The following is a 21,224-nucleotide window of genomic DNA, read 5'->3' on the forward strand; positions in this document are numbered from 1 at the left end:
AGGCTTCTTTATTTTGTCGAGTAAAAAGGTTGAAGAATGACAAGAAAAACCATATGCAAATAGTTTCAAAAGACACCAATATGATCATTATTATAATTTAGTAAATTAAACTAAGGTCTTTGGTGCATTAAGTCTCAAAGTAATAAAATTAATTTGATATGCAAAAGTTTTGAGGAGGGGGGTAAGAATAATTTAGAAGAGAACAAACCGGTTCATCGATAAAGATAACCAAACCAACTCCGACCACGGGAATTAGCAACAAGCAAATCACATTATTAAGCAAAACCATCTCATCATAGCATTTCATCCACTAATGCAAGAGTTCTAAGGTGATAATGAACACCAGATTGAAGGCAAATAATTTACAATACAACAGTAGCAAAGAATCAAGTCTAGTGGTTTGTGTACAGCGACTAGGTTGAGCCAAATAAATGAAAAGCACATAATCAATATGCTAAATACATACACAACAAAGAGGAAGTGTCGATTGAGATTCAAAATTCAAGATTGAATTGACCCTGATGTGTCCGCTTGGGGGGGCACTTCACTCCGGAGACTGTTCTCTCTCTTGTAAGGAGCCTTAGCGCCCTGAAACAAAGCAAGATTTTGGGAATTTGTTCATGAACCTAATTCTGGAAACCCACAATAACCACCAACTCATAAGAGCTCGTGTTTGTATCTACACGGAATAGTAAACTACACATTCTAATCTCAAAATGTTTGCCTAATTTCTGTATAGTATGAATTTCTTCAAAATACCTGGATCAAGCATACGACAAATGAGAAGATGAAGGTTGGATTATTCAGGCAATCTCAGTCACTCAAATAGGAACCTACATATTTTTACTCTACAACGGAGCCAGATTTCAATTGGTGAATAATGGTGATGGTCAACATCCACAATTACAACCTAACTTTTTAAACATGCTGAAAACAGCTCATACATAGCTTTCACCTTACATAATCCATTTTGAAAACCTTGTTCCTAATAATTATATGAGGATTTTATCAACATCTTGATTCCCAATGCTTGGATATACCTTGGATACTTAAGGCTGGTTGTTCAGTGGAATTTGTAATCTTGACAATCTTGCTTTTATGCTTTAGTAACAAGGTAACCCCTCCATGAATGATTAACACTAGCATAATTATTACAACTAAAACATGATAGAATAACTACCACTGCCTAATATGGATCCCACAGGAGAAAAGTTGGGAAGATCTAGATGAAAGAAACCTAAGCCGGTAACCCCTAACCAGTAAACACGCAAAAACATACACAACACATATATACAATACAAATAACCAGAAAATAGATCCAGATTGTTGACAAGATTGATCACACTAAACTTACTTGAAAAATTGTTCCCAGTTTCTTCAATGCCTTAGCACGCGACTTGAGAACATCCTTTGAAACAGTAGTATCCCTTAGAACCTACAATGAACAAAATTTTTAATACAAATCAGTTTTCATCGAAGCAGCAACTTCACCAATTTTGGTCTGAATTTCTTTCATGTACCAATTCAAACCAAAATTTCAAGTAATGTCAACCAGCAAAAATTTAAATGCTATGGGAAAGCATATATTTTTAACAGTATTGCAAGAAAAATGGCAACCTCTTATGACAGCCTAAAATGGAAAAGCAACTTTTTTTTTATGTCGGAAAGAGCATATCATACTGGTGTAATTACCACGCATCAAAGAAAGATAAATACACCCATATAAATTAGACACAACTTCGCTTCAGAACTTTAAACCAAAAATTTTAACTGGTAAGAATATATGATGAAGCTTTCACAGGACCCATAATACTGGTTTTAATTTCACAAAAAATCACATATGCACCAAAATGAACATATGAGGCCATATGTTTGGTTATCCCCTTTTTAAAAAATAGAAAGCTTCACTCTGGATACTTTTCACAGATGGAATTTATCATCTCAGAATGTACCAAAAACTACCCCGTAACCTTGGTATTAGTAATATAATTATACTCACTGCTTGGCAGACACGTGACAAGGTTGTCTCTATATCAATAACATTGAGCTGCCAAAGGGAATTAAGCATAGCATCGTTCTTCTCTTCCATGGCTTTCATCATGTTCTCTTCCTTGTTTTCTCCTTGACTCAGCCGCTTCAAATCTTCTTGTATTTGAATTAATGACACAGCTCCTACGTACCAAAAGTGTGAAGTTATAATTGGAATTTGGGAGTTAAAGTCTTCGAACTCAGAAGATCACAAACTCCCTATAGATCTTGCCTACAAGATCTAAGACCACTCTTACCTGAAGCTGCCATCACCTGTGACTTTATCTGGTGTCCTTTGTCCCGAACCCATTCTGCTATATAGGGTACTTTGAAGAACTTTTTATCCTTTCCGATTTCTTTGGCAGCTTGTCTTGTATATATATAACCAATTGTGTGTAGCATGGCCTCACCAAACACTGTAAACAGAGATCGAGAATTACAAAACTACATATATAAATAGATTAGCACAATTAGTTTTAAGCAAGCAAGAACAGACTCTACTTTAAGTTATCAATCCATATTATTGAGATAATTTTAGCAATAAAAAAGTAGTTAAAAAAAAAGTGAAATAAAACCTTTAATTGTTTAGACCCAACTCAAACCCTATATATGCATGCCTATGAGAAACAGGAACTTTAAATAGGGAAAGGAGGGAAATATAACACAGTACTCCCTTTGTTCCTTAAAGTTCTTTCTATTTTCCGGTTCAAATTGTTCCTCAACGTTTTTCTCACTCTTGCTATATTCTTTATGCAGTAATTGTCAGTTCCCTTTCTACCAAGAAAAACAAAAAGGAACTCGCTTTTACACACTCTCTCTTCTTATATCTAGTAAGCGTTGCTACTGCAAAGAACTTTAGGGAACAGAGAGAGTACAATATTTGTGAGTGAAAATATACCCATACATGGGAAAATGGAGTTCATATCTGTTCTCAGTACCAGAATGTGGCCCGAGTCTTCTTACCATACTGGCAGCACTCATCAGCAACAATTCCCTTTTCAATATATTCTATTGCATTCACCCAACAAATTCCTGATATCCTTGTGTTTTTTTACCATTCGATAATCCTTTCACATTAGCTTGTTTCACTGTCATAGTGCCACACAGCCTTAAAAGGCTTACATAGCTACCAGGGTAATAAGGAAATCTCCTACAGTCTACACCCCCCCACCCCCAAGAGGACAATGAAAGCTGTTGTCTATATATATAAATAATACAATATCTCAATCAACAACCACCTAGTATAAATCCTGACAATGCACAAATGCAGAACAAAGAGTTGAGCAAAACTATCCAAAAATCTGATCTGATAATCTCAGATCTCATATAATCGATATCCAATCGAAATGTCAAAAACTTTGGGATTTAAACATTTTTTATAGAAGTTTAGAATCTTCATAAAACCCTATATTAAGACGTTATGATTTTTTTGTTTATGATACATATTGTTGTTGACAAATTATTACTGTAAAGAGAATAACATAGTGCTTCAGATATAAGATATCTGAAATTACACATATCAGATAATGCAAATTTCAGATATCCGATCCTTGATGCAGCCCTAGTCTGGGTAGACAGCATTAACAAAATAATGAAAACCGAAAACAAGAGAGAAAAAGAAGTAACATAAAGTCACAAATCGTACAACGCATCTACTATGTGTTAAGGACCATATCTTCCATTATTGCAATATTCACCAGACCCAGCCTTGGTAATATTTTTTATTTTATTTTTTTTTGACAGGGCCTTAGTAATATTCAAAGCGACACAAATCAGATGAAAAATTTCAACTCTAGTCTGCCTCACCAGAGCCTGTTGATTTATTCAAGCACATGATTAAAAACCCTTATATATACTCCGTAATTTTTTTTCATACTTGTATAAAAGTTAACAAATTGGTTGCTTGAATCTTTTATGACTCAAAGAAACATCTGAAATTTCTCCTACGTCTTCTACTCTTCATTGTATAAACTGATGTTGTACTCAGAACTCAAGAACATGCAACAGTCACCACTCACCAAGTACCATGAATAACATAATTATAGTAGAAAGTAAAATTAGGTTTACCAGCTTTTGAGAGATTAGATGCTTCTGATTTAGCCCAATCCACAAACTCATCAATGCGACCATCTACATATGGTTGAAGACGGTCTTTTAGGGTCACTATGAGTTTTTCTTGCCTTTCTTGTTGCATTGTCTGCGAAGTAATCACAGACCAAATCAGCTATGCTTTAACGCAAGAACAATTAATGACATGTTACAATAATAGAATGGAATACCTTCAGCTTTTCCTGAACTTTCTGCCGCCTGAGTTCAGCAGGAATCTGGGGATCCTCTTCTAACTCAACAGATGCTACAGATGCCAACGCAAGTTGGCCAATATAATCTTCGAAAAAGTCACTTCCAAAAAGCATCCCAAATACTGCCGCTGGATCTACCATGGCATCCCTGCCAATGATAGTGAAATACCAATGAGGATAACATCAGCTTAAGGATACTGAATACACAACAATAATCAGGACCAGGAGGATCAGAATGCTGAAGATTTGATATCTATCATACTGGATAGACTAAGAAGCAAATAAATCAGTCGTAAGCGGTTTTCTAAAGCATAATTTAAAGCAGCTCGACATCTTCCTTAGAACTGTCAACACTTACTGTGGTACACCTGACTTTCCATACTTATCATATGCCTCACGTTTCTCAGGATCACTTAGTACTTGATAAGCCTCACCAAGTTCCTACAATTCCACAAAAGAACATTTGTAAAAGACAAAATCTAGTACATCAAGTAAAGATGAAGAACCTCGAACTTGGAGCAAGAGTTTTTAAAAAAAGTAAAACGTGATAAATAATTCAATATTTCAATCTGCCATTTTACTTATTTGGTAATTTCCTGTATAACCAGTGACTTATCAGCACGCCAGAGAGGATATTCGGCACCATCAAATATCATACCTGAAACTTCCGGGCAGCTTGTGGATCTCCGGGATTTTTATCAGGGTGGACAAGTCTTGCCTGAGGGAAGCAAAAACATGATTAATAGCAAACACATACAATTTTGGAACATAAAAGGTCCACTTAGAGAGACCTCTTTGGCGTTTGAACTTAGAAATTTAATCGTGTAGTTGTTAAACCAAACTAAAACAACTTGCTAACAATATTAGTTAGTCCTACTTCTAAAGCTATGGTGTCATTTCACCAAATACGGGCAGTTAATAAGTGTGACTCATAATCAACTAAATAAAGAAACATTCAAAGGTATACATAACTCTGTAAGCACAGCAAAGTTCAAAACTTGATTACTATCACTTAAGGGCTTGTTCGGTATCACTGTAGTTTTCAATGTCTTGGTTTTTTGTTTTTGAAAACTATATGATATATTTCATAAAAAGAATTAATAATTAATCAAATTAATTGGAATCATCAAGATTTTGAAAACCAACAACCAAAAAGTGCAAACCCTTGTTTTTTGTTTGCAAAAAAATGAAAATGAACAGGCCCTTAAGAAATCAGCAAGGTCATCCTTTGTGGGGTTCTTTTTGTGTAAGTTAAGAAAAGACATTAGCATGGCAAAACTTGACTAAAGAAGTAGCAGTATCCTATGAGTGCATCAGAATAATGCAACTAAAGGACCATTGTAGGATATTATCCTTCTGCAGTTACCATAAACAGTAGATAAATCGCTAAGATTGCTTCTGTGAAGGACTTCCTTCTTCTAAAATTAGTTTATATTAATTTACCCGGGAAGGGAGCAATAAATGTACATTTATCGGCATTCTCATTATCTCTCGACATCTTATCCAAAAATATCTTCAACATGCAACTTTAACTAAAATGATAGCCCATTGACTTTTATGGCTAGCTAACGGAATATGCAGTTGGCAAAAGTCTAGCATCGTATTCTCTTTTTATTTCCCCCTTCTTCTGTTCTGCATTTTTTACTTCAAATTACTTTTCTGGCATTTGTCATACACATCAGGTTCAGACTCCCAATTTCCCCTTATCCATATCACTATGTCACCACATATCTGGCACCTTAGGGAATAATAATACTTAGATTTCCATATTGACTGACGAGTAAATTTCCCAAAGTCCTAACAAGTAATAACAAGGTTCATACAAACTATGCAGCTAAAGAACATCAAGACAACACTATTGCTTTGTTCTTTGGAGAGGGGAAGGGAGGTGGAAGCATCAAATAACCTTGACACAATCAATTTAGTGGCTCAATGCTAAAATCAAAATTGAACAATAAATTTTCAATAACTTTGTTCTGTGCGTAATAGCATCTCAGATGAAATCTAAAAAAAAAAAAGGCAGGATCCAAAGAAGCCAACTCACTCCCCTATAATAAGGGATGTTGATATGGAAGATGATGCATAATTTAAAATTAAATCATGGCCAAGTGAGTAATCTTAACATCAGCCAAATAAGCATTGATCTCCAAATGCAATATTCCCAAAGGCTGCAGAATGAAGTCACAATCTCCTCTACCCCCAGGCTTTACCTCTAATTGATTCCCACACCTCCTGACCTACCTTACTATGTTAACTCCATCAACTCATTCTAATCCAACGCAAATTATGAGATAACATAAGTAAATTCTTCGTATAATAAGACTGACAAAGGCACCCCATTTCTCATAGACCCACCTCATATCCACTTGAATCTTAGTCCTCAACCACTGCATAATGGTAACTCCTTAAATTCACTCCATATCCATCTTTGATATACGCTGCCCTAAATATTAACTATAAGTATCAAATATATCTCCTAAACCAGCATTGTAGTGTAAAAATTAAGGACAAGATCACTAAATCATTTTCATCAGCGTAATCAATGTTTAGTTAATGCTTTCTTGCCGCGCACCCCAAAATTTAAGGACAAGATCACGAAGATCATTTTCATCAGCGTAATCAATGTTTTCTTGCCGCGCACGGTCTAAATCATACACATACTCCAAACCTCGAAAATCCATGTTAACTCTCAAATCCTCTATACAATAAGAAGACGCTATAGAGTTGGGACAACTTCAAACTACACCATAATTCACAAAAAACCCGGATTCAAAATTGAATTCTAAAACATCATAGCTCACAAACATCATTTACTAGTTGAATCAAATGAAAACAAAACAATCAACAAACACCAGCACACGTAAACTCATAAATTAAAGAAAATAAGTTGAAATTGGCAATGTAAAACGCTTGCCTGAACATAGTAAGCCTTCTTAATCTCTGTTGGCGTAGCCTCAATCCCAACTCCTAGTAAATCATAATACCCAGTTTCCTTCACCATTTTCTACTGAATTCTCTGCATATATAAATTTCATCATAATTGTTATTTTATAATACACTAACTTTAGCAAAATAAAATCACCAGAAAAACAACATAACATTAGTACAACAAACAATATAAAGATGAAAAAACCCTAACTCAATAAAATTCACATATAAATACAGAAATTCACTACAAATTAAGCAATAAATTCGAGTAAAAATCATGAAATGAGCAAAAAATGTTACCTAAATTAACAAAATTAAAAGATATTATGACTTACCAGAAATTCAAATGCACCAAATATTGTATAGAGTGAAAATTAAGGATGAATAAATGTGAAATTAATGCGATCTGTTCTTGAGCTTCCCTGCACGTATGATAGATCTGATTATAATTCTGAGAATTGCAAAGTAAAATCCAATCTTAATTGTTCTTTTTTTTTTTTTATTAATTTGGAATGTACGAGGAAACGACGATGTTTTGGTGTAATCAGATACAGATTTTTTTTTTTTTTTTTTTGAGGGGATACATCAGATAGTGCCATGCTGGACGAATAATTTTGGTGGTATGAGGGTGTCGATAAGGCCAGATGATATTCAATCAATAATATCTTTGTCCAACTAATGTGGTGACGTCCCATTTTTTGACGAACAAAAGTTACAAAATTAGCATAACTAGTGAGTTTATTTGTAGATGGTCACACTTGTCAATAGAATGAATAAATTCTCCATCGTATTATCTCACTTAATTAAAGTATCTTTATTATTAAAAGACGTATTAGCGCTAACACATTATAAGAGACTTTCCATCTGATGTGGATGTGGAAGAAACGGGTGTATAGCGGTTAACCTTGACATAAGTAAAGCTTACGGATCGTGATCAATGAATTTTCTTGAAAGAGGGTGGTAAAAAAATAAGCCTCAAGCTAAGGCTGGTTGGGTTAATTTAATCAACAAGTGTGTCAACTTGGTATTGGGTGTGGCACTGTGGCTGAAATTAGTTATGGGGAGCTGCATGCCCATTTTTTAAGTCCTTTCCCATATCACCATATCACTTTATAGCTTGTGTTAAAGTACTCTTTTAAGCTTTGTTTTGCGAAATGTAGTGTGAAGATAGTCTTTAGTTGGGGTTGTAATTGTAAATTGTATTAGAACTTTTTAGATGTCTGTCAACAAATTTGTTAACTTTGATATGTAGATAGATATAGTTAAATTATGAGTGTTCAATAAATTAGATAACACAAATTCTCTAAAAAGGAGGATGTATATTAATTTATTGTAAAACGGGTTAAAATTATCTTAAAAGTAGTTAAAGTTGTCCTTTATATATACTATAAAAGTTATTATTTTTTTAATAATAAATTTTATCTTACAAAAACTTATAATGTATTATATTAGTCCTATTAGCCTTTATTATATATAATCATGAATCTATAAGAAATTATACATAAAATAAAATTCAAACCAACGACAAATTAAAAGTTATCCTTTAAGGGGTTAAAGTTACCATAAAAATAGTTAAAGTTACCCTCAAAACGGACCGTTTTACAATAAAATTAATGTACACCCGCCTTACACAAGACTTATTGATTAGATATTTGACTAATTGCTACGCATGAAGGTATATATATTAGTTTCCTAAAAATATAGAAAATTACCAACAATTAATCGTATTACAAAAGTTAAAGAGGGTGTTTGGTGGTGACTAGTGAGATTATTTCACCAAATAAGCTCATTTTAAATAAGTTGCTTGCTGGAGTTTTTTCAAGTATATTAAGGTGAAATGACGATTATTTTTCATTTAATAACCTAATATCCTACTAGGCTACCACAATGAAAATATGTCAATGTCTTTTTTTTCACCATACACGACCAAAGTGTTATTAATATACATGTTGAGAGTACAAGAAAAAATGAATTGTGCATAAGTGAAAAAATAAAAATAAAAATTTACCTTCGTTAATTATTATGTGCAGTTTTGGATTATTATATCTCATAAATAATACCCAAAATTTGCACATATAAATTAACGGAGGCAGTTAAAAAAAAAAAGGGGGGGGGAGAGAGAAAGAGATCAGAAAGTTAGGCCATGTTCTTTTGAGCTTCTGAGTAGAGCAGAGTACGTGTCAGCAGAGTAAAGCAGATTTCTGCAGAGCAAAGCAAAGTAATTATTATTGTATTTTATTTTTCGCTTTTAAATATTGTTTTAATAATTAAAATTAATTATTAACGTTACTAATTATTTATTAATTTTAATTTATTATTTATTAATTATCAATATTATTAATTTTATTAATTACTATTTATCTATTAGTTAATATATATTAATCATTAATATTAAGCAGAGTAGATTTCAGTAGAGTAGAGTTGGACCTAGCAAAACAGAGTAGAGAAGCTCAAAAGAATAGGGCTTTACAGTATAATCTAACCGAAAACTCGAGCTTGTATGTTTGACATAAAAAAACATGGGAAGTGAAACTTCCTACGTTTTGCAAGTTTTATGTGTTGTTTGGTTGACAAATATTTAGTAAAATAGGGAAAGTAGAATTTCCTAGGAATTTTGAGTTCTCACAAAATGTAGGAACTTACTTACCTAGCCCCCCATAGGTAAGTAGAAATTCCCATAGGAAGTTATTTCTCTCGTTAATAACTAAACAATTTTAGAAAATTCCCATGAATTTGATAATAGGAATTTAATTCCCATAAATTTGTGATCTATGAGAAGTTCTAATTCTCATGTGAACCAAACAACACCTCAATAATATTGTGTTTGTAATAGTGTAATTTACATGTTTCCTTGTAACGGCAATTCGTTTAAGACAGATGCCTCCAAAGTTGGGGCTTGGTCTAGTCAAGTTCTTGAAGTTGGCGACCAACTTCATGAGTTGTCACCTAACAATAATCGAGGTTTAAAGATAACACAAAGTGGAAAAGGAAAAAAAAGAAGAAAGATTAAAAAAAATCTTTGCATGCACGTAAAGTACTCTTATTGTCTAACTGATCATTATGGTTTCGAGTTGTTTCCTTAGTGTTGCGTGCTTACTTCTACTATTATGAAAACATGCAATGCCATGCTTAAATTATTTTTCACTTAACTTTATTATTTAAAGCCTGTTTTTGGTTGACAATACATGAAACTCGAGATTTATTTTGTTGATTTGCGCAACTGCCGGGCTGTTACATTCCCCATTACGAGTATTTTATTGGATTCGGTTACTAATACGAGTATTTTATTAAACTCGGAAGTATTTTGGACATTACTATATTTATCCTTTCTAATGAATAGACAATTCATTACTCACATAGAACTGTTAATTCCTAACCCGACTTAATAACTTGGCTCAACCCAACCTGATTCCAAACCCGAGTTACTGAGAGAAAACCCGACGCAATTTAAAATGATTTGAACTCGACCCAATTTGACCCATTTATTTTGTAATGATCCTAAAAACTTGACCCAAACGGCCTAAACTGACCCGTTGACTCGAATTGATGGTTTTACTCACAGACCATTAAATAAAGTGAAAATTTTAAAATGTGAAGTTGGTTTGAATTTCACTATCACTAATCTCTATTTGTGGTAAAATAAATTATCTAAAGTGATATTCCCACCATCTATCCCTACAACATTGCCCCAAATGTAAGAAAAAAATTAAAGTAAATTTGCATACATAGGTGAGCGCAAGTATTAATGAGAAAATAGATAAAGAGAGCAAGTACGTGGTTATTGGATTGTACGTGAGAAGATTTGCCAATAACTGAAAAAGGTATGGGACAATCTTTTAAAGACGCTCTTTTTAGAATACATGTCAATCTTTTAGAGATGAAGGGTTACATTAGTATCCAATACTCATTATCCAAATCTTGTTCAATCTACAATATTTGTGGATTTTTGTACACTATGAAAAATGATATTTTGAGCTTCAAGACGATATTCCTTAATTAAAATTAGTCACCCATAATATAGAAAAATTACTGATTACTTTATCAACTAGACTAGCTTCATAGCGTGTGAGTGTAATATAATCTATGCTATGGTCTAGCCTAATTAATCTTATTTGATTTTCATTGATTAGACTAACAACTTATATCATCTCTTATTTAGCAGCAAGAGATTGACACTAGGTAAAAACATCATAAAATGAGATTTTATGGTCCTTTACGTACTCCTTGCCAAATAATTTTCATATTTTTTTTGTTAGTGCACTTAAAATATTTAATAATAAGTAGTCAAAAGTTTAAATTTATGACCTTATATATGTTATATACTTCTATACGAATATTCTGTAGAAGTTAAAAAGATAAAAACGTAATAAGATTTTTTAAAATAAGTTGAAGTTAAAGTTCTTATGAGTAAGACCCTGTTCAGTTCACCTTTAAAAAAAATATTTAGTAAAAATAATTTCAATTTAGTAAAAAAAGTTCAGTCCAGCAATAATAGGTTCAGTTCAGTAAATTAATTTCAATTCAGTAAAAATAATTTCAGTTTAGTAAAAATCAGTAACTTTAAAGAAGAAATATAATAGAGAATCGGTAAAAAATTATTTCAGTTCAACAAAATTAATTTCAGTTTAATAAAAATAATTTAAAGTTTAGCAAAAATAATTTAAATTCAATAAAATTAATTTCAGTTTAGCGGAATAAACAGGGCCTAATTTACTTCCTGCAACAATTACAGATTTAAGGGACAATGCCGACACCGAAATATGTCGATAGATGAGCACCGAAACTTTATCCAAGAGTAAAAAAAGTTTGTAAAAGACGGGGAACAATGAACATGGAGTTTGTAGTAAGGTTTTCTTTTTTAAAAAGGTCTTCTACAGCTTATCTCCTAGTTGACCATGCTGTACGCGCAAGGAAATACATGGATCGACAACTACATTTTAAGTTTTTAACACCCAATTTTTGTATTACGGTATATATTGTTTTACATTCAAATTATTGAGTAGAATTATATGTTTGCTTAAACAATATCTTTTACGGACCCTCCTTGTGCCTTGTTGGCAAAAATAGCCTCTTGTTAGCTACTACAGTGCAAGAATGAAGCATTGTAATACATTATGGTAAGAATTAGTGAATTACCAAGTATTTGTCACAATCACAAGATTTTGGGATTAATTGCTATATTTAGCCCTTACGGCTATGGATAAGCATTTAATAACTTTCCATATTTGGTACTCCGTATTAATTTAGAAATTTATGACAAAATTACGCGCAAATCAGTGTAAATAATATTATATTTTCATATGTTTTTTCCATTTCTAACTTCCTAAGGGCTATATATAACGTTTTCCCCCCAAAAAAAAAAAATACTTCAATAATATTCAAGTTTCATAGACTTAAACAGAGTTATTACAACATGATGTTTCTCAGTGTCCCACCTTATATGAAGGGTTGGAGACACATAACACATCATGTGCTAATTAATACGAAGTACAACTATATACAAGTAAATGAAGTGAATACTACAAGTATTTGTGCTTTAAAATAACTGTATCCTATTGATTTCGGGCAGTATCCCCTTTTTTTTTTTTTTTTTTCCCCTTGTAAATTTTTACCGTATTTTTTCTATGAACTTAACTAACATAGGAAACCCAATATCATTATGTAAATTGCTAATAAATTGTTTTCTTATAAGTTTAATCACTCTATACATTTTTAATAAATCGGTCCTCTTTTTTTTTTATATAAGTTTAACAAATAGTAGATTGATAATATATATCAATGGTCAAAGATGTGTTGACAAATACAAAGTCAAAATGGTGTGATTATTTTAAAACGAATGATATAATACGGAGTATATGTGTAAAACACTATGAGTACACAATGCTTGTTAACATACTATAAGAGTTGTATGTCTTAACTATATAAAAAGCCAATAGAGAAAATAGAATACTACCCCATAATTGATATGCTTCAGATTAGGTTATCTCGTAAAAAAAAATAAGGTTATTGATCCAAAATCACACTCGATAACCAATTTGATAACCATACCAATCACAAATTGATATTTATTCGCATTTTTTTCCCTCAAAAATCTAAATTCCTATTTTGTTTAGAAATTAATTCAATTCATCAACCCCTATATTAGTTTGGAAATCTTATACATGCACAAAGAATAGTAGTGATCCAAACAAAGAAAAGGTTAAAAAATGAGACAATTTATAGGAGTCCATAGGACCATGCACTTAAAAAGGCATTGATGATCAATATAAGTAGTATTATGATTTATGAGACAAATAAATGGAAAAACAAAAAAAAAAAAAAAAAAAAAAAAGGTATGCAAACTATTATCTGAAACTTCACTTTGTAAAATGGTATCATGTATATTTTTTTTTTGAGGCACGGTATCATGTATATTTGATCAACTGATCATATGGATCTAAACTACAAGGCATCAAGTATTTTTTTTTTTTTTTTTTTTTTTTTTTTTTTATTTTATTTTTTTTTTGTTTTTACCAAGTGTTTCTCACTTTCTCTCCACACCGTACAAAAATAGGTACCATCCATTTCACAATCACAAAAAAGTCACTTATATATCTTTCTTCTCATAACAAATCAATTTAAAATAATAATTGATTGACATTTGATCAATTCTTACAACTAATATGTATTTAGTATTTCATTCTAACAAATTATTGCCAACAATTCAAATAATATATATATATTGTTTCAACATCAAATTGAACATTCTTTTCACTTTTTCATCATTATTGTATTTCTCTTTGACTAATAATAATTTCTCCCCACCAAGCAAAACCCATTTCTTAATTACAATTAGTCAAATTAAAACAACATCTCTCCTCATAGGCTCATAGCTACTCAATTTTAAATTAAATTGTACTGTATTGATTTATTAATTCTCACAATAGTCTCCCCTACAAATTTAAGGTATCCCCTCACATTTAGTTAGATAATAACACAATTATACAAAGACCAAAAAATATCCATAAACTTATTAAACCCGAGTATATAATCGAAATTCCAAATTTCCAATATTTATCTCGCTGCGATATTTATTTTGTTCTAACCAACGAGACCAAAAGACGAAGCCAAAGCATTCTGCTAAAAGCCGAGCTTAGGCAAACAGCATAATACCATCCCTCCCTTTCGTCTCCGCTCCACCTTCCAACCATACCGCCACGTGTCAACTTAAAACAAATTGGCCCCACACCAAGTGGGTCCCACCTCAACACTACCTTCCAATCACAGTTCATCTACCCTTCTTTTTTCTAATTTTCTCTCTCTTCAAATTACTCTTTCTCTTCCCTTTTTCTCTCTCCTCTTTTTCTCTCTCCAAAATCGCCGTCAAATTCGGGAGAATCAGAATTTTACCAGAGTACCAAAATCGGAAGAATTTAATTCCAAAAAATTATCATAATCATAATTTTCTTACAAAAAAAATTAATTCAAATTTCATTGACCATATCCTTTTAACCTAAGATCATCATCATCATTGTCAATTTGTCATAGTTTTTGGTATAATTTTGGAAAAATTATCGTTTCGAATTCTGAAAATTTCAGCTCCCTTAAATTTTGGAATCTTTCAATTTCTTCTCAGCTTTCTCTCTCCTCCTTAAATTAGCAATTTAGCACCGACAATTCAGGTTACTCGAAATTTCTCACCCTTTTTCTGTGATCTGGGTTTTTGAGGTATAAGGTTTTTGAATTCTTTTGCTTTTTCGGCTTTGATTTTTTTTTTTTAAAATCATTTTTGTTTGAATTAGTTAGGGTTTGGGGGATTGATGATTTTAGGGTTTTTTTCTTCGAAATGCAGGCTCCGGTGATGCAAATTTGCTCGTAAAATAATTGATCGGAAATTTCTGAGAAATGTCGGGACCTCTTGATCGATTTGCTCGCCCTTGTGAGTTTTTCTAATTTTCAATTCCTTGTATAATTTATTTGGATTTATTTAAATTTTTTTTGTAAAATTTCTATTTGGGTTTAATTATCTTTAGCTTAAATTTTAGGGTTTTCTTTTTGTTCCGTAATTTCTCTCAATTTGAATTTCTAGCTAATTTATTATTTAGTCAGTTTAGGGGTTTTCTCAAAATCAGAATCCTAGGATTTCTTTTTAATTTATTTAATAATTTGTAGATAATTTGTGGATTTTTTGGAATTATTAATTAATTTATTAATTTTCTGTAAATTTTTGGTGGTAGTGGTTGGGGAAGAAAGGGTAGCTGGTAAAGACGCGTCACATTGTTGTAACAATGTCAATGACAACACTATGAACTACGAGGAGAAATGTATGTTGAATTGCAGAGTTAGATTTTAGGTTAGCAGTTGATTAAAATAAACCGAAGCTGTGAAGTTTGATGTAAATGACTTGGGTCTAGGAAGTTATGTTGTTGAGTTTAACAGGTGGCTTGGGATTTGATAGCATTTGTTTTTTACTGTAGCTGGGCAGTAATTTTGAAGTTGTGGTATAATATTGAGGTGAAGAAGGCAGAATCCGGGAGTTCTCGAATTAGTTATGGGAAACCTGATGAGTGATAGGGTGAAACTTTAAGGATTTGCTAAGGATTTCTCCCCACGTCTTTGTTATCGTACTCCTTACCTTATCCCTTGGTCTTATGGAGCTTTTTAGCTTTTACAAGGGCAGTGATCAAAGCGTTTCTTGATGACTGTTAAATACTTTTCTTCTTTAGCTTGTTTGGATAGTGATTTAGAGTGGAAGGGGAGGAAAGGGTAAGGAAGGGAAGGGGAGGATGGAGAAAAAAGAGAGGGGGGGGGGGGGGGAGAGACGTGGAACTCTCATCTGGATTACAAAGATGATAAGGGAAGGGAAGAGGAGATATGAATCATATGATTTGCTTTTAATTTAGCTCAATGCTAAATAGTAAATACTTAAGTTGTCGACAAAAAGCTAGATTCAATCATCCATCAAATACAAGTTTGTCTAACGGAACTCGAGTACAAATATGATTGGGGATTGGGGGGTGCATCCTCTCGAAAATAATAAATATGGAATAATAAAAAAAAAGAGGAATGGGAGTTATAATAAATATGGCCAAATGCATTCGTTTGCTTTGTTGATTATTTGCATTACTCTTATACCTCCCCTTGACATTATTTAATTTATTGCAGGTTTTGAGGGAATCTCTGGAAGTGATGAGAGAAGGGAAAGAAAATCTGATTTTGAGAATTCAGAGGATGAGAGGAGGTCAAGAAATTGGTCCTTGAAGAAGAAAGCAATAAACGCATCAACCAAATTAAAACATTCTCTTAAGAAAAAGAGCAGCAGAAGAAAAAGTGATGGACGTGTCAGTTCGGTTTCTATAGAAGATATCCGTGATGTAGAAGAGTTGCGGGCTGTTGATGCATTTCGACAAGCGTTGGTATTGGAAGAACTTTTACCTGATAAACATGATGATTATCATATGATGTTGAGGTGAGCTATCTGTCTTATGTTTTCTTGATCGTCATTTTGCTTATCAACTTTGCAGAGGTAAAAATATGTTTATCTTTCTGTGCAGGTTCCTTAAAGCAAGGAAATTTGACATTGAAAAAGCAAGAAGTATGTGGGCTGATATGATTCAGTGGAGGAAAGAGTTTGGTGTTGATAATATTGTGCAGGTAATAGCTCTTGGCTATCGTTGATGATTATTTTTTATATTAACCCATTATTCTTTCTGATGGTATATTGTCTGTAAGCATGCCATATTTGCTCACCCTATTATAAATTTCTGATTATTTCAGTTATGTTTGACAATTTTATCTGATGTTTCCAGGAATTTGAGTTTAAAGAGATAGATGAAGTCTTGAAGTATTATCCCCATGGCTATCATGGCGTGGACAAAGAAGGTAGACCTATTTACATTGAAAGATTAGGAAAAGTTGATCCAAACAAACTTATGCAAGTAACTACGATGGATCGTTACATAAAATATCATGTCCGTGAATTTGAGAAAGCCTTCTCAATTAAGTTCCCGGCGTGCACCATTGCTGCAAAACGACACATAGATTCAAGCACTACTATCTTAGATGTTCAGGGCGTGGTATGTTGTCTGTATTTACATGCTTTTTCTTTAAATGTTACAATTTGTATATACGTGTCTAAGCTATACGTTTTTTTTGTTTAAATGAATTCAGGGTTTAAAAAATTTCACAAAGTCTGCTAGGGAACTTGTAACACGTCTGCAGAAGATTGATGGTGACAATTATCCTGAGGTTTGTTCCATTGTTTTTTCGAGGGGAATAATGTATTTACTAGATTAAAAATTTAGAAGTGACCATAACTGTAGTGGTTTACTTTTGCAGACCCTTTACCAGATGTTCATTGTTAATGCTGGTCCAGGATTTAGGCTTCTGTGGAGTACTGTGAAGTCTTTCATAGATCCAAAAACCACCTCAAAGATTCATGTATGAATAAACAGATTCTTTTTAGCTACTTATATCGATACGTTCTTTGGGTAGGAGGCCTTATTGGTTGGTTTGATGACATTTTGTTTTCATAGGTTCTTGGCACCAAATTCCAGAGCAAATTACTTGAAGTAATTGACGCCAGGTAATGTGGTCTTATCTTGAAGCATATTTTTAATTGAATAATATAGACCTTCTGTCGCTGCGGTGCACATGATATGTTATTTGGCTGTAATTTTCTCTCAACTTTGTTACTACCATATGCAGTGAGTTACCAGATTTTCTTGGAGGCACTTGCACTTGTGCTGAGCAAGGGGGATGTATGCTCTCTGACAAGGGACCTTGGAGAACTCCTGAGATATTAAAGGTGTGTTTTTTCTCTTATAAATTCCTTTTCTGTATCTGTTTTTGCTGAGATGACAACAGTTTCAACTGGCTTAGATTGCAATTGAATCCCTTGAGAGGTTGCATTCATTTATTTTCTTTAGAAATAATTATGGCATGCAATTTCACTCTTTTGCAGATGGTTCTTAATGGGGAGCCACGGCGTGCAAGGCAAATTTTTAAAGTGTCGAGCAGTGATGGAAAGGTTCTTGCTTATGCTAAGCCTCAGTTTCCAATGGTATGGCTGTTTATGTCTTAAAATGAATGAAATTTCCAATTTTTGAGCTTTTGGTTTCAATATATGACTTACTTTTAAACAGTTAAAAGGAAGTGATACATCTACTGCTGAGTCGGGATCTGAAGCTGAAGATATTGCTTCACCTAAGGCAGCAGTGAATTATTCACATCTGAGGTTGACTCCTGTTCGTGAAGAGGTAAACTTTATACAAATTCTAATCTTTGTAATAGTCTAAATTGCACTTTTAGTATCAGATGAAGTCACTTTTTATACTTTGTTATGGACTTGTTAAATTTACTTGATAAAATATCCATTTCTTTTGCTGTTGTGACCATATAGGTCAAGGTAACTGGAAAGACAGCCTATGCTGGTAGTTATTCGGGCTATGATGAATATGTACCCATGGTGGACAAGCCTGTTGATGCTGGCTGGAAGAAGCAATCATCCATTCAGAGATCTTTTTCTTCTAAAGGTCAGCACATTTGCTCAAGATAGCAGTTGTATTTCATCTATGTAACGTTTATCACTGCGCGTAAATTTCCCAGTAACTCTGATGTGTAGATTGATTTGCTGCTTTGAGGTTCATTTTGGCCATACTATGTTGGTGCCCCATACTAAATTCGTTGTTTTCAATCAGCTTCCTCTTTTGAAGCATTACCATCATGATATCCACATAATTTCCCCTGCCACAGCTGCCGGTAACTTATTACCTGTTAAACTTTTGACTCTTCAGGCTTGGTATGATAATAAAATCCTGTTTTTTGATCATCCTGCTGCTTCAGAGTTTTGCATTGTTTGCTAATAGAGTACATCTTTAAAAAACTCTTTAGTATAAGTATGTGGAAAAAGCCGTGGTCATGGAAAAGTTATCAGCTAATATAATGTGATATTAAATGTTGGCATTTGGTTTATCTTGTAATATATTCTTGTAAAAGTTAAGTCCTGACAGAACAATTCTTGTGTTCAATGCAGCGACACTTCCATTGGCGGATGCAAAGAAGACTCCAAAAGGAATCCGAGATCGTGTGATGATGGTTATTGTGGCTTTCTTCATGACTTTGCTCACAATTTTCCGCTCATTGGCTGGTCGTGTGACTAAAAAGTTACCTGATGCATCTCCTATTGATGAGCTTAGTATCAAAGACGTCACCTTAGATACAGTTCCACAGGAATCTCGTCCCCCTTCTCCGCCTCCAGCATTCACTGAAACTGATCTGATGTCCAATGTACTGAAGAGGCTGGGTGAGCTTGAGGAAAAAGTTGGTACACTTCAATCAAAGCCTTCTGAAATGCCATATGAGAAGGAAGAATTGTTGAATGCTGCTGTATGTCGCGTGGATGCATTGGAGGCAGAGTTAATTGCTACTAAAAAGGTAAGGCTGCTTAATTTGATATTCTGCCGTCTGACAGTAAAGGGTTACATATGATTTGCATAGCACATGAAATCCATTGCTTGTTGATGATTGCATTGAGAATGATGTATGCTGTTTTCTTAAAGATTGGACCGTGTTGTCCTTTTGAGCAAAAAAATTATGGTTCTTTCATCGTAATTTTCCCCAGTGTAATGTGTCTATTTTACATTGTTTGTCAATATCCTTTTGTCAATTTTTTCATCAATGCCAAGTTGCTTTAAAATCATGCAGCACAATGGAGTACAAGTTGTAGATTTGACCTGCCTCATGATGTTTTTTTTTATTTGCCAAGTCACTGTTATGGCCATTCTTAATGCTATAGCTTATGTTGTCATACCTAACATTAGGTGAAATGCATAATTGTTTAAATAAAACTGTATTTGTTTGATCCTTGTGTTGGTGCCAGTTTTGTTATTGATTAAGGATTATGATATTGGTGAATGCAAAGTCATACCTAATTTTCCTTGCTCGGTCAATAATCTTGGATACTATAGCTGACATACATGGTACAATTTGTAATGTGTGGACCGTGTGATAAGTGGAGTCCATCTAGGCTAGATTTTCCAGTTTACGTAGTATTTGATATTTCTTCCATGGACGTCTCTTATCCTGCAAACTGTTTGTCACTGCAATGGATCAATGATACAATATTTGATTTTCTAGGTGCGGACAATATTGTTAACTGAAATGGGATTTCGCTGGAAATTGAAAATTATCCCAAGTCTTGTAGTAGCTGCAATTTCCTGCAATTAAGAAAAGGGTGTCCATATACTGTAGTTGTGAAAAAGTAGGAAATACAGTGAATATGCCTATATGGTTTCTTGATTTTTTATGCGCTGCGACTCTTCGAGTAACTTGAAAATTCACATGTGCTTTTACAAACTTTAAAATGTTCTGCAGTTCCATGGTTTACATATAGGGTTCTAAGTCTCCTTATTTACAGGCTCTACATGAAGCTCTAATGAGGCAAGAGGAGCTGCTTGCTTATATTGATCGTCAAGAAGCAGCCAAGTACCAGGTAAAGCACCGACTATATATAATTATTCATTTGACTAGTTTACTGAAACTGCTGTATCTATTAATCGAGGCCTGTGTTCTTACTGTTATCGCCTCTATTTTACATTGGGTGCAGAAGAAAAAGTTTTGCTGGTGAGCGGAAGCATTGAAAGAAGATGAAACGGGAACGTTGATGATAACAAGAGCTGAGACATTTTCTTAACCTTACCTTTTCTATATGTAAAACTATATCTACTTCATATTTGACAAAACGAGCTACTGCCCGCAACGATGTAAAGAGATGCAGAAAATGTGTATGTAGACTTCACAGCCCCAGTTCCAACTAAGCGGAGGGTTGAAAAAGAATTACATAATGTTTTCTGAAAACTTGCGTGTGTTTATTTCGTTTTAAATACAATCCATCGAATCTCCAATATCGTTGCTATGTCTCTCCGGTTAGATGACTTTTTAGTTTTCATGTTATTATCCATAAACCCTCAAGATTTTTATTGTTTGATC

The 21,224-nt window shown here is 33.3% G+C and overlaps 2 protein-coding genes across 2 annotated transcripts; one reads left to right on the plus strand and one right to left on the minus strand.

Moving 5' to 3' along the window:
- Nucleotides 1–221: 221 nt before the first annotated feature.
- Nucleotides 222–7,961, minus strand: LOC110698434 (chaperone protein dnaJ 10-like). Its single transcript, XM_021875856.1, has 10 exons — nucleotides 7,592–7,961; nucleotides 7,243–7,344; nucleotides 4,987–5,046; nucleotides 4,687–4,769; nucleotides 4,308–4,476; nucleotides 4,096–4,225; nucleotides 2,286–2,444; nucleotides 2,000–2,172; nucleotides 1,355–1,435; nucleotides 222–588 (listed from the first exon to the last, which is right to left on the minus strand). Exons 2-10 carry the CDS (start codon nucleotides 7,327–7,329, stop codon nucleotides 502–504), a joined length of 1,029 nt encoding a protein of 342 aa, XP_021731548.1. The 5' UTR covers nucleotides 7,330–7,344; nucleotides 7,592–7,961; the 3' UTR covers nucleotides 222–501.
- Nucleotides 7,962–14,556: 6,595 nt separating this feature from the next.
- On the plus strand, nucleotides 14,557–21,142 carry LOC110698435 (phosphatidylinositol/phosphatidylcholine transfer protein SFH6-like). Its single transcript, XM_021875857.1, has 15 exons — nucleotides 14,557–14,963; nucleotides 15,088–15,174; nucleotides 16,401–16,704; nucleotides 16,790–16,889; nucleotides 17,045–17,311; nucleotides 17,406–17,483; nucleotides 17,574–17,675; nucleotides 17,771–17,820; nucleotides 17,943–18,042; nucleotides 18,199–18,297; nucleotides 18,380–18,493; nucleotides 18,637–18,769; nucleotides 19,270–19,670; nucleotides 20,653–20,727; nucleotides 20,842–21,142. Exons 2-15 carry the CDS (start codon nucleotides 15,141–15,143, stop codon nucleotides 20,860–20,862), a joined length of 1,878 nt encoding a protein of 625 aa, XP_021731549.1. The 5' UTR covers nucleotides 14,557–14,963; nucleotides 15,088–15,140; the 3' UTR covers nucleotides 20,863–21,142.
- Nucleotides 21,143–21,224: the final 82 nt, after the last annotated feature.

The sequence above is a fragment of the Chenopodium quinoa genome, unplaced genomic scaffold, assembly GCF_001683475.1.
Source record: "Chenopodium quinoa cultivar QQ74 unplaced genomic scaffold, ASM168347v1, whole genome shotgun sequence".
NCBI lineage: Eukaryota > Viridiplantae > Streptophyta > Magnoliopsida > Caryophyllales > Amaranthaceae > Chenopodium > Chenopodium quinoa.

What these genes read in the sequence shown, in the direction of transcription:
- LOC110698434 (XM_021875856.1), bottom strand. Translation starts at nt 7,329, where the DNA reads ATGGTGAAGGAAACTGGGTATTATGATTTACTAGGAGTTGGGATTGAG. An exon ending in AAGTTCAGGAAAAGCTGAAG is followed by an intron (nt 4,226 to 4,307) that starts GTATTCCATTCT and finishes ATTACTTCGCAG; the next exon opens with ACAATGCAACAAGAAAGGCA. An exon ending in AACTGGGAACAATTTTTCAA is followed by an intron (nt 589 to 1,354) that starts GTAAGTTTAGTG and finishes GCTTTGTTTCAG; the next exon opens with GGCGCTAAGGCTCCTTACAA.
- LOC110698435 (XM_021875857.1), top strand. Translation starts at nt 15,141, where the DNA reads ATGTCGGGACCTCTTGATCGATTTGCTCGCCCTT. An exon ending in AAACCACCTCAAAGATTCAT is followed by an intron (nt 17,676 to 17,770) that starts GTATGAATAAAC and finishes TTGTTTTCATAG; the next exon opens with GTTCTTGGCACCAAATTCCA. An exon ending in AAGAAGCAGCCAAGTACCAG is followed by an intron (nt 20,728 to 20,841) that starts GTAAAGCACCGA and finishes CATTGGGTGCAG; the next exon opens with AAGAAAAAGTTTTGCTGGTG.